Source organism: Phocoena phocoena, chromosome 5 (genome assembly GCF_963924675.1).
Source record: "Phocoena phocoena chromosome 5, mPhoPho1.1, whole genome shotgun sequence".
Lineage (NCBI taxonomy): Eukaryota > Metazoa > Chordata > Mammalia > Artiodactyla > Phocoenidae > Phocoena > Phocoena phocoena.
In genome coordinates, this window is record NC_089223.1 from 7,252,102 (window position 1) to 7,264,968 (window position 12,867).

General features: G+C 38.3%; 1 protein-coding gene across 1 annotated transcript; it reads left to right on the forward strand.

Moving 5' to 3' along the window:
• Window positions 1-1,616: 1,616 nt before the first annotated feature.
• On the forward strand, window positions 1,617-10,030 carry IBSP (integrin binding sialoprotein). The gene is made up of 6 exons (XM_065878079.1): window positions 1,617-1,670; window positions 1,761-1,811; window positions 1,907-1,984; window positions 5,541-5,603; window positions 8,761-8,934; window positions 9,497-10,030. Exons 1-6 carry the CDS (start codon window positions 1,617-1,619, stop codon window positions 10,028-10,030), a joined length of 954 nt encoding a protein of 317 aa, XP_065734151.1.
• The last annotated feature ends 2,837 nt before the right edge of the window (window positions 10,031-12,867 follow it).

Below are 12,867 nucleotides of genomic sequence, written 5' to 3' on the forward strand. Positions count from 1 at the left end.
AGGATGGTGAGTCAGTTTTCAGGCATCAAAATCAAAGACCCACTCTGCCACAAAGAGAGGTGACAGAGGACCCCAGACAGCTTCTCCAGGACTCTAGCCTTACTCTGTGTAATGTTTATTTTAGTGTCAGATATTCAATAAGGATGCAATAAATCGTGGCTAGTGACGATAAAATGCAGAATCTACCTTCAGAGTATAGTATATGACATGCGTTTCATACATCTTAAATATTACTTTTCCCAGTGTGTTTATGGGAAAATTCCCATTCCCATTACATATTGCTTCTAAAATGTTGCCCAAACTGTCGCTCTGGAGGAGAGAGCACTCTCAGTTAAATGTGTTTGTCAGTGCCAGTGCTGGGTGTTAGTGGCTTTCAGCTAAGTCTGTTCAACTTCTATTAAAATAGGATTTTATCAAATAGAATAAAATTAAGATTCGATTTCACAATCGCTTTCCTTTTACCTATGAGGAATCTATGTGGAACTGAGATCTTGGCCTGGCTGCAAACCCCAGGACTGTTCACAATGTATTCCTATTCTGACAATTACATCTTCAATTCTTCCATAAAATTGAAGTCTCCATCACGACTATCACCCTGACCTTGGAGAGCCCCACATCCATTCCATGACAACCTCCCACATCAGTGATGGAAAGCTTAAATGGAGCTGGAGAACAATGTAACTTGAGGAAATGTCCCCCTGATATTCCACGATGAACTCTGATAACTCTTCTCATAGAATCATCCTTAAACATGGAATTTGGGTGCTACATGTTATGAGAATAATACTTCACATGTCATGGATCTTTTCACACACATAAAAAATATCAAGTATTCTAAGATATCCATGGGAAAATGCCTCCTAGTCTACATTTTACAAACAAACTTTTTATTATTATTATTATTTTTTTTTTTTTGTGTGTGTGTGTGTGTGTGGTATGCGGGCCTCTCACTGTTGTGGCCTCTCCCGCCGCGGAGCACAGGCTCCGGACGTGCAGGCTCAACGGCCATGGCTCACGGGCCCAGCCGCTCTGCGGCATGTGGGATCCTCCCGGACCGGGGCACGAACCCGTGTTCCCTGCATCGGCAGGCGGACTCTCAACCACTGCGCCACCAGGGAAGCCCACAAACAAACTTTTACTTCAAAAGCTATAGAGAAGCTGGAAACAGCCTGTAGGATAATTGGCATAAAAGCAGCCATCTGAATGTATTCAGTTTTTGCTTAGTTTTTAATTATAAACAAAACAAACAGGTCATCTAACTGCACTAGCTAATGTTTCTACGTCAAGGGCATCAGGAGGCTTCCACACCCCAACATGAAGTACACTGAACATGCAAGCCTGTGGCAGTGATGAAATGGTCTTCCACTGACAAATCAGAGCAGACAGGTTAAAACCAAATATGGAACTCATGATTATTCAAATAGATGGATAAAGTCAGTCTTCTACCACTTACACAGAAGGAACAATTTGAGAACAAAAGCAGAAATTTGGTCCTACTTAGACAAAACTCTAATTGGACAAAAATGAGAACAATTAAGTCGCCTAGTATGAGCAAAAAAGGGTACATTCTTAGTTTTACTCACTAACTTTACCACTTCATTCATTCCAGAAGCAAAATGAAGACGGTTTTAATTCTGCTCAGCATTTTGGGAATGGCCTGTGCTCTCTCAGTAAGTCCTTTATTCAGAACCTACAGTTATTTCCATTTCTGTCTTTTTGTATTGAGAGAATATGTAACAATTAAATGCTCTTTTAAACAGATGAAAAATTTGCATCGAAGAGGCAAATTAGAAGATTCTGAAGAAAATGGGGTAATTCACCTTAGCATACTTCCTTGGCTTGACTACACTCCCTCTAGACTTACTGCACATGAGACATGAATGTACCGTTTATTGTGTTCATGCAGGTCTATAAGTACAGGCCCCGATATTACCTTTACAAGCACGCCTACTTTTATCCTCCTCTAAAACGATTTCCGGTTCAGGTAAGTGTACAACTTAATTTTCCTTCTCACCCATTACAATTGAAAGGGAATGAAATTTAACTGTAAAACACCTAAATTCAACTCTCCCTGAAATTCAGCCAGAAAGACCACTGACTACAAACAGTTTGTTTTTAACATAATAAAATAAAATTTATTCCTAAGGTTTTCTTGTAAAGCAGAGCCACACACAGAGAGAGTAAACTCATTTGGGCCCAGTCTAGAGTGACACAATGAAAGCACACACGGCAGAACATTGAGTTCAGGTGTTTTGTCTAATTCACTGACGAAAGTGGACAATTTTATCTGTTGTTGACATTTAAGTCAGTGATAAGGCCACTAACTGCCGTATTATACAGTCATATAACTGTTTTATATCCAATAATTTAGACGCTTTTAATTTAGGGGAAAAAATTGACTTCATAAACAACGAAGAGCATTAAAAAAATTCCTGATAACCACTGGTTTGCTGAAGAGTTTCTGAACCTTTGACCTGTGTAGTTCACTAGAACAATACATCATATTGGAGCATAACTCTAATGGAAAGTGTAGCTCAAGAATGCAGAGGAAAGAGAGAAATTCATGAGGCAAACTAAAAACCTCGTGAGAAAAACAAAACATCCTTAAAATCTGTAAACAAACAAACAAAAAATAACTGAACACTAAAAATAAGAGTTTCTGTTTTTACTGAGTTACCTGTGAAGAGGGTTCTGAAAACTAGAGGGTGTGGTGCTGATTTTAAATAGACAACAAACCAGAACTGTGCTATTTTTATTACTATACAGTCTGGGCTCAGGGCACCAATTATGCACCATCTGACCCCCGTCTTCTGAGACACTAAAAGCAGTAAGGCCGCTGAAAACGATGCCTTAGGGCAGTGGCTTGGCATAGTATCCTGCCATATGTTGGACTAACCCACTTCCAACTCATACAATGGTAGGAAATGATCATCTTAAAGTATTTCTAGCACCATAATAATTATGGGGAATGTGTATGGCCACTGAAATATGAGCACCAATGATACAAGAGTTGTGGGTTTTCAGAATTGCCTTCCATTCTTTGGTTTGCCCATAAATAAACATTGCTCATTTGAAACTTTGTTGTCTTTCTTAAACTTAAATGGAAATGACGATACATTTACGTTTCGGACTACCTCTTCAACTTTTCTAAAATATCATATACTTGGAGGTATTCCCACCTAAAAATTTTTATAGATATCTACGTGTGGCCCAATTCAAATGTCTGTAGTGAAAAGACAGTAGGAGAGGTAATATTTTTCCTTACTGACAGACCCAAAGTTCATAGATTTTTAAGCAGATCTTTAATATACAAAATTTCTACAGATTATATGCAGATAGATTTATCTCAACCAATGTAGAATTTGTAAATAAGACAGTTGTTTCAAAATATAATCCAATAAAATATATCTCCTGATCCAACAGTCTGATCTAGTATTGATGATCTATCATCCCACTTTACAAAGTTTGATTTCCAAGATTTTTCTCCTTACACGTCTACTTATATGTTTCCAGGGCTCCTTATTATTTATCTCCTTAAGTCTGTTACGTATTTAGCGCCCAGACCATCGCCCCAAACGCATTAAGCCGCAGTGGCTTCGAAGTTCGTGTTTTATTCAAACTGATCTGTGTTTATATACAATCTTTTCTAAAATACCAACTTGCATGAAATAGCTTATGTTGATTGCAAGGCTGTCAGTCCATTGTAGCTTACCTGCTTGGCTACAGAAATGTAAGTATCAATAAGCGGAACACCCTAAGCATTTTTAACTGAGGAAATTGTTTTTTTATGATTAAAATGATACTTGGTTAGTGTGTGAACTCTTAGACAGCAGGGACTTTATCTTAAATTTCTTTTATCAGACTCATCTCAGTTATCACAGTACTCGACATGGGGAACTGCCCGTACTTCCAACTTCCTCTCTTGTACGACCTTCATTCTCAGTACAATGCCTGGAATATATATTTCGGAAGGGAATAAACGCAGTAGGGATAGAAGTTGGAAGGAGTATATGAAAGACTTCCAAAAGAATCAATAGGACTTGTTGACAAGTTGGTAATAAGGTGTAAATGAAAGAAAGGAAAATAAGAAATGCTAAGTCTTCAAGGCATTTCATGCAGTTTTAAAACTGTCCTCACTGCAGATACTAATTGAAGAGTGAAATGGTTGGAGTAAGATGAAAGCTAGAGGTAAGGAAAGCTTGTAAAATGACTAAAACATTCCCATTGAGACAAAGTATGCTGTCCTCTCTATATAATTTAACTAACAAACAGAAATAGTTCCAATAGAATCTAATGCTTTATTCACCTCTGGGCTAGGGGAGGCACAGCCATTAAGGTCATAGCAGTGGAAGAGCAGGTCTAATTATTCTCTTTTCCACCCAAGATTATTCTTGGCTCAAGGAGACAAGCATTCCTTTCCTTGGGTGGATGGCTTGGCCATCTGAAGAATGAGCCCAGCAGGGAGAGCCCTGAGCAGGGCTGGGACATGAATATTCCCTCATGTTGATCTCTATCCCTAAGGTTCTTCTGCAGCTATGTTTTCTAAGACCGATGGTACTTAACTGAGTCACCAGAATCAAAGATAAATTTGCAGAGCAGAAAACGACAGAATCTTAAGTTAGGTATCTACTCGTATGTTTAGTGTCATTAAGGAGTGGTTGCAGAAGACAGAAGGAAAGTTCAATTTGGATTAACATTGGGAGAAAGAGGAAAAATCTCCTCCGCTGTCTTAAAGGCTCAGATAACAGATGTTTAGATATACCTTTCCTTTTAAAAAGTAGCAAAGCTCATTAACTTATAATTTTATTTTTATATGCAGACTCCTCGGTTTAATTTATTCTCATTCAATATTGAGCTTTTTAGAGGAATGGTACTCATAAATTTCCTAAATGAGTAAATGAATTTTTCTCTTATATAACTTTACACACACACACACACACACACACACACACACACACACACTTCATTTTAGGCATTAGCTTTAATTAGATTAGAAGGTACTAAAAATTATATGCAAATTTAATTTCAAGTCAAATTCTAAGTTAAATTCACCAAGAGAGCTCAATATTTATGAAAATCATCCAGTAACAACTTATATTTTGTAAAAAGCCTAGTTATCATTTCATTCATATTTTATAAAGAAAATAAAACAATGAGATCGATGTTTTAGCTCAAGACTTGCCTTGAACTGGTTGGAAAATTCACAACCGTGTGGGCTTAGATTCCTTCTTTGTAAAATAAAAAAAACTGGACCAGATAATTCTCATTCTCTCAGAGCTAAGCCATTCTGCCATTCATTGCCCTCGTTTTTACGTACAAAATATTTCAACACACTGTCAATGCTTTCGAGGTTAAAAATGGAATATTTCAATGCATATCTCGATCACCGTAAAATGCCCCTTTCTCTCTAACCTTGTTTTGCAGATGTCCAATCTCCTCATATCTTTCTCACAGTAGCATGAGAACTGTTCTAAGTAAATAAATATGTATGTACACATATATTCGTATGTCTATGAGTTCATGTATACATTTTTTTTTAGAGCAGTAGTGACTTATCTGAAGAAAATGGAAATGGTGAGAGCTCAGAAGAGGAGGAAGAAAAGGTAAGGAATCTCTGCAGGTTTTTTCATAGCGAACCAGGCAGCACAAAAAACAAATAGAAACTAGTCTCCTGTAGTCTACACTCAGCAAATAGACATTGCCAGGTTACCAACTGCCCACAGCCTTCTATTTTGGACAAGGAGAATATTATTTAAATGAGGATTAAATAAAATGACCTGCTTAAAACACTATTACAGTTTGGGGATAAAGTTACGTGTAAGTTGTATATGAATATAAAAGTATCTCCATTTTAAGTGGAAGAAATGTAAACTCGGAGAGGAGGAAAGAAAGTATTGTTTACATTTAGGTGGATAGAGCACGATGGTAAAAGACAAATACACAATAATCCTAAACTTAGTGCAATACTTGTTTTAATGACTAAACTTTAAAAATTCAGTTTAATCAGTGGGTAGTATACGAAAGCTAATCTCATATCCTCTACACTGTTATTGTGATTTATCTGCCTTTCTTGACTCACAAAGCAGGGCTGTTCTTTCTGATTGGAATTTTATATGTCTTTTTGCCTACTAATAAAATTCATGTTTTCACAGAAATGCAAATGCTCAAGATGTATAAATACCTTCCTATATAGTACTACAAATTAGTATAGCTCATGGCTAAAATTCATCTATATAACTTGGAAATTGTGCTAACATGTTTATAACTGACATTCTTGCCCACAGAAACATAGTAATTAGGTACATTTTCCTGGGTAGTCAATTATAGCTATCCACTGGTTTGGGAACCTTCTAAATTCAGGTATTCTTAGATGCTATTTATGAAGGGACAATGACAGTCTAAAATGGATCAAAATGTCTGCTCAAAATGGATAAACGTCTGCTCTCTTGAAAACAAAATGGTGTGGGAACTTTAAAAGTGACGCATAATTAGTCTGATTTTTTTTAAACCATAAAAGTAACTTTTTTAGTACCACAATTTATCCTAATAGCTTTTAAAGGGGTACCTTACAAGAATGTCAAGCCAGTACCAGGAAAAATGCCACCTACTAAATCCCACAAAATTTTGCCTGGAGTTCCACATAGCAATCTTACACAAGAACTAAGCTAGGGTAATCCATTTAACCACAGCTGCTTGCTGTACAGAGACTGTAAAATTGCCTTACCAGCTAGATTTCCCAGTTAGACTGCATATCTTTTGACAGTGGTTCTTCATTTGTTGCGATGGTGGTTGGGATGGAGAAACATTAAGGTTCCTTTAGAATTCTGATGAAATTTCACGTACTCGATATTTTACCAACAATCTCTGAACATTTCTGGTCCTCCCAGAACTTATCTGCAAACTCCCCATGACCCGGGAGACTAGAGGCCATAGGTAACAATCCTCGCTTTGAGGGTCAACAGTGCTGTACCCTCTTTTGCATCTCTTCACACCGCCCAGCCCAGTTTCTTATACATATATAGTGCCCAGTCAATATTTGGTGGTTTGGTTTTGAAACTTCAGAGGAATAAATGCTCCAAAGACCATTCATTCAAAGTGATGAAGAAACCTGGGAGTCTTCCATCCTGAAGAGACTTTAGAACCTCTTTTGTCCCCATCTCTTCCTGAGAATTTCACTGGCAATTCAGATTAACTACAGAGTCTCCAGGAATGTATTCCCATGAGAAGGTGCTAAGGCATATCTTCTATTTGGTGATCGTATATGTTTTTCCCCTCTCCTAAATTATTCAGTCTCACATTTATAAAACTTTTATTGAAATATAATGTACATAACACAATGATCATAAGTTTATAGATGACTGAAATTTCAGAAATTGAGCACTTAAGGGTAACCAGCACCCATAGAAAAAAGCAGCACATGTTTTGTGCTCCATTCCATCTGTTAATCAACCACCACCAAAGGCAACTGCTATGTTGACTCCTAACAGATAGGTTGCTTCTGGCTCTTTTTGTGTTCCATATATATATATATACACACACCACACACACACACACACACACACACACATACATGTATGGAATCATGCAGCGTAAATTCTTTTGCATGTGGCCTCCACAATCTCTTGAAAAACACATTGAAATGAATTCCGCTTTCCAGTACTCATTTAAAGTAAATAAATTCTGTGTATGAATTCCTGACTTTCGGTATTAGCTGTGAATTACTTTGAGAGGTCACCTCAATCAACAAACAATTGCCTAACAACATGGAGAAAAGGCAAAATAGTAAAATGTTAAAGATGATAATAACATTCATCGAGGAGTAGTAATTTTTAAAAAACATCTCCTGCAATAACATAATGTATCGCTAAGGATTTCTTGGAGTGTTTGGTTTCTTCTTTGCCCAGAAAAATTGTGTGTCAAATGCCTGACATCTTTTGAATACTGCACACATCTCAAAACTGGCTTATATACTGGCAGATGGATTTTGAATTTAATATGTCTCTTTTTCTTTAAATACTCCTGAAAGTAAATGAAATACATTCACTTCTTTTTGATAGTAAATATGACATGCAATCAACTTGTTTGAAGAGAGGGGCTTCTATAAGGAATTCTTTTCTGAAAAAATATCCTAGGTATAGTGTGGACAATTCACATAAATCCTCCTTGCCATCAAAAACGTCATGGTGCACAGAAAGGGCCCAGGTTTGTTTTTTTTTTTTAATTAGAAGGATACAGTTTCATCACTTACTATGAGACTTTAAACACGTTATTTAACTTTTCTGAGCTCACTTTCCTTTTCTAAAGGGTGTGAGTTACAACCCTACCTTAAAAGACTGCTCTAAGGAATTTAAAAATAGGTATAAAGTTCTCAGCTTATTTGTCAGCAAATACAATAATTAATGAACTGTCATGTCGTAGCAGCTATTAACAAGACTTTCAGAGCCTAAGCTATGTATTGTATGATACCATATAGTCAGATATGCTGAAATTATTACACAAATATTTTTGAATTGATTAAACAGAATACATAAATATCTAAAACACACTATAGTGAGGTAAATAGTATGAGAAAACTTTGAATTGAGTTCTGAGAAGTGAGAGGTGCAAATGGCATAAGAGGAAGCAGAATTGTCAACACTGGGTGACAAGCTGGCTGAGGGATATGGAGGACGTTCTTTCCAATAATGGTTCACGACTACAACAAATCTTGAGTTATCTTCTAGCTTAAATAAATTTTCTTGCTCTGGACACTTACCCCAGGAGACTTCAAATGAAGAAGAAAACAATGCAGAGAATGAAGATTCTGATGGAAATGAAGACGAAGAGTCAGAGGCTGAGAACACCACCCTTTCCATTACCACACTTGGTTATGGAGAGGAGACCGCACCTGGAACAGGGTATATAGGTCTAGCTGCCATCCAGCTTCCCACGCAGGTAACAATTCCTCCAAGGTGTTCAATCTGCTCTCATTGCTTTACTGAAGTCTGAGGTTATCCTGACACTCTACACACAGTATTTTATATTATCTTCATTAACTCAATGAAAAAGTAAGAGCAGGTACAATGTCCCTGTTTACAAATAAGGAAAGGTTTTTCCCATGGAAGTTCTCTTTCCATGTTCTTATACTGACTTTCAATATTATCACAGAAGACTAAGGAGAAGCATCTTAGCAATGGATAAAAGGTCCTGAGAGATGCCATAGCATTTCTGGGAAGAGGATTCCAAGACAGAGAAAGTGAGTAGCAAAGCTATAGAAAGCATCTCCCACAGAGACTTATTTTATCAGGTACCTTTTTTCTCCCTCAAAACCCAATGACAAAGGTACTAATTCTGAATTTTTAAAAACCCACCAATTCTTCGGTAACTTAAATTGGCTTCAATTAAGAATTACATGTAGGACAAGGCTGTCAGTACAGCCTATGTTGGATGAAATAATGGCCTTAAGTTTTATGTTTTTCACACCTAAATTTGGATTCCTTCAAACTTTCCCTTATAGGCTGGGGATATAGGAAAGAAGGCTACAAAAGAGGAGGAAAGTGATGAAGAAGGAGGGGAAGAAAATGAAGATGAAGCAGAAGTGGATGATAATGAGGAGGGCGTAAATGGCACTAGCGCCAACAGCACAGAGATAGACAATGGCCACGGCAGCAGCGGTGGGGACAATGGAGAGGAAGAAGGCGAAGAAGGTGTCACCGAAGCCAATGCAGAAGGAACCACAGCGGCTGGAGGCCAGGACAATGGTGGCTCTAAGGCAACTACCTCTCCGAATGGTGGATTTGAACCTACAGCTCCACCCCAGGAGATCTACGGAACTACCCCGCCACCATCTGGGGAAACTACCACCCCTGGACATGAGGGGGAGTATGAACAGACAGGCACCAATGAGTACGACAACGGGTATGAAATCTACGAAAATGAAAATGGAGAACCTCGTGGGGACAATTACCGAGCCTATGAGGATGAGTACAGCTACTATAAAGGGCGGAGCTACGACGGCTATGACGGTGAAGATTACTACTACCACCAGTGAAGGCCCAGACTGGGATGAATTCATCCGTTCCGGCACTCTGTGTGGTTACCGTTTTCAAAGTTCAACTCAGGAAGGTGCAATGTAACAAATGTGCATATTATAATGTGGAACGGTGCTGCCGTTCCAAAGTGGCTAACCAATGCGTGAGATCGTGTGGGACTGAATGTTTTGAGGTTGTAGTTCTATAAACAGCGTTTTTAACGTGTTTGCGCTAATGGCTAAAACATACCCTTTGTTCGAGCGGTGCTTCTTAGAAGAGATTCACTGACATCAGTAACACTGTATACGATAAATGTGTAGTTCTCTAATCACACTACCTATCCATCACTGTATATTAGGTTTAATTATCATCCTCATGTATTTTGATGTGACCTGTATGTATATTCTATCTATGGGTTTTATCACAAATAAAAACGCAATCCTTCAAATGTGTTATAATGAAGAAGAAGAATGAGAGATTCAGAATGAAAAGAAGTGAGACCAGTGGGATGACGATTCAGCTAAAGTATGAAAGCTTATTTTCTCTATGGTTTAAAACTAAGAAGGACGATAGACATCTTTTTCATGGATAAATCAGCATAACTAAGATTTTGAAATGCTTGTGGGCGGGCTCAGCCATATATATCAGGGAAATAAACAGCTTTTATTAGAGTTGCCAGATTTGACAAATAAAAATGTAGGATGCCTAGTTAAATTTGAATTTCAGATAAACAATGAGTAACTTTTTAGTATAGGTATGCTCTATGCAATATTTGGCATTTGTGAAATATTTGGGACATAGTTATACTAAATAAATGATTCATTACCTGAAATTCAAGTTTAATTGACTGTCCTGTGTTACATCTGGCAGCCCTACTCCTATTGATTTGGTTCTAGGTGGCACAGCAGTGGGATGGGGTAGAAAACTCTTATACGTACACACAAACATCAACCCATCATCTCCTTACTCTTTGTTTTGAAAAATGCGAAGCCTTCAGAAAAGTTGGAAGGCTAGTACATGAGCACCTAAATTCACCAACGGTTAACATTTTGCCATATTTATCTTTTCTATTTCTGTGTGCCTCTCTTCATATATATACGCTTCTTTGCCAAACCATTAAAGAGTGATTGCAGACATCATGGTATCACAATGTTCACCCCTAAACACTTCAGCATTTAGTATTAGAACAGGGAATTCTCCGACATGGCTGCCATACCATTCTTATTCTCATTCTCAAGGAATTCAACCTAGATATGATAATATTTTCTAATACACAGTCCATATTCAAATTTTCCCAATTATTCCAACCATGTAATTTATTGCTAACTCATTTAACCCTCACAAAACTCTGTCAGGTAGGTTTCATTGTTATCGCCCGTGTTACTGACAAAGGGGCTGAGGTACAAAGAGGTCGAGCATCTTGCACCAGGTCACAACGTCAAAGCAGCAGCCTAGCTTTAGGATCTGTTCTCTTGACCATTAGCGTATATTCATTAGTGCATATTCATCAGGAATGGATGTTGAGCCATGAGTGGGCAGGAAATCTCTAATGATAAGGCATTGCTGAGAAAACGAGACGTCCTCTATCACAATCTTCTTAGAACCAACTATGTTTTTTTACGACTTGAGCCCTAGAGAATATTTTCAAAGCAAGGATCCTCTGATATTTTGCAGGGATTTTGGTACACCTTTCTATATAGGTAGATTGGTACTGTGCAAAATGCACGAGCCCTGGAGTTAGGTGGGCTTGAATGATGGTGTTATCGAGAGTAAATGAATTTCCTTCCCTAGTCTTTGTTCCCTCACCTCCTACATGTGGAGTATACTCAGTGGGTTGCTGTTTAGAGTCCGACCCATTACGAGCTACTCAGATCATCACCTCTCTCCTCTCCAGTCCCTTCCTTTCTCCATCTTAACATTTAGGTGCATCTGATTGTAATAGAATTACCTGGTCATAAAAATTGTCTTTTGCGAACTCATAGATCATTTTTTTTCTTGTCCTAATGCTTCCTTGTAAGCAAAAGCTTTTCATGAGATGGAAGCCTTGGGAACAGTGTGATAAATACTATTTATTCAGCAATATAGGTAATCTTTACTCTTTATTTGTGACATTGTCACAAACTATCACAATATATCATAGAATCATCAAATCTTAGATTTGGCCAGCCACAGGGCACTTTGCTAAGACTTGGGTTGGACTGCAGTCAGTTCTTGCCCACATGGAGACCATGCAAGGTTGTCAGAGAGCCGCTCTTCCATGTGCCTCTTCCAGATACCAAGGTTTGGGAGACTTATGAGTGTCCTAGAACATTTAAAGAACGTTGACCACACGGAGAGTTCAGATGGGCTTAGCATGAGAGAGGGCTACTTATGTGAGATGATTCATGGTGACATGTAGGCCCTCACCAAGCAATGGGATACTGACTGGCCTCCCAGCTCAGGCCACACCCCAGGGGTGGCTGGTCTTTGGGTATTAGCATGGCCACAGGGTAGCTGCTTCTGAGAGATGACTCTGCCCCTCTCCCTGTGGTCTCCCTAGGCCCTATCCCCTCACTTCAAGTCCCTCTTACCTCCTCCAACATGATGCCTCAATCAATATCCTCCCCAGCTGGCAACCAGGGGGAGCCATGTTTAATCCGCAGGGAGCGCTGAATATCCCCCTTCCCCTTTTCAATTTATTATTGTTACATAAATTCTATACCCTGCCTCTTTCACGGCTGACCCTGTGGATTTCCTATCACCCTTTCCTCTCTTAACAAGATTTTCATCTTGCAAAACTAAAGCTTTGGTTTTCAAAATAATTGCTTCTGCTGAGAGTTTCAAGAGCCTATTCAGAACTGAAAAACAAAACATTGAC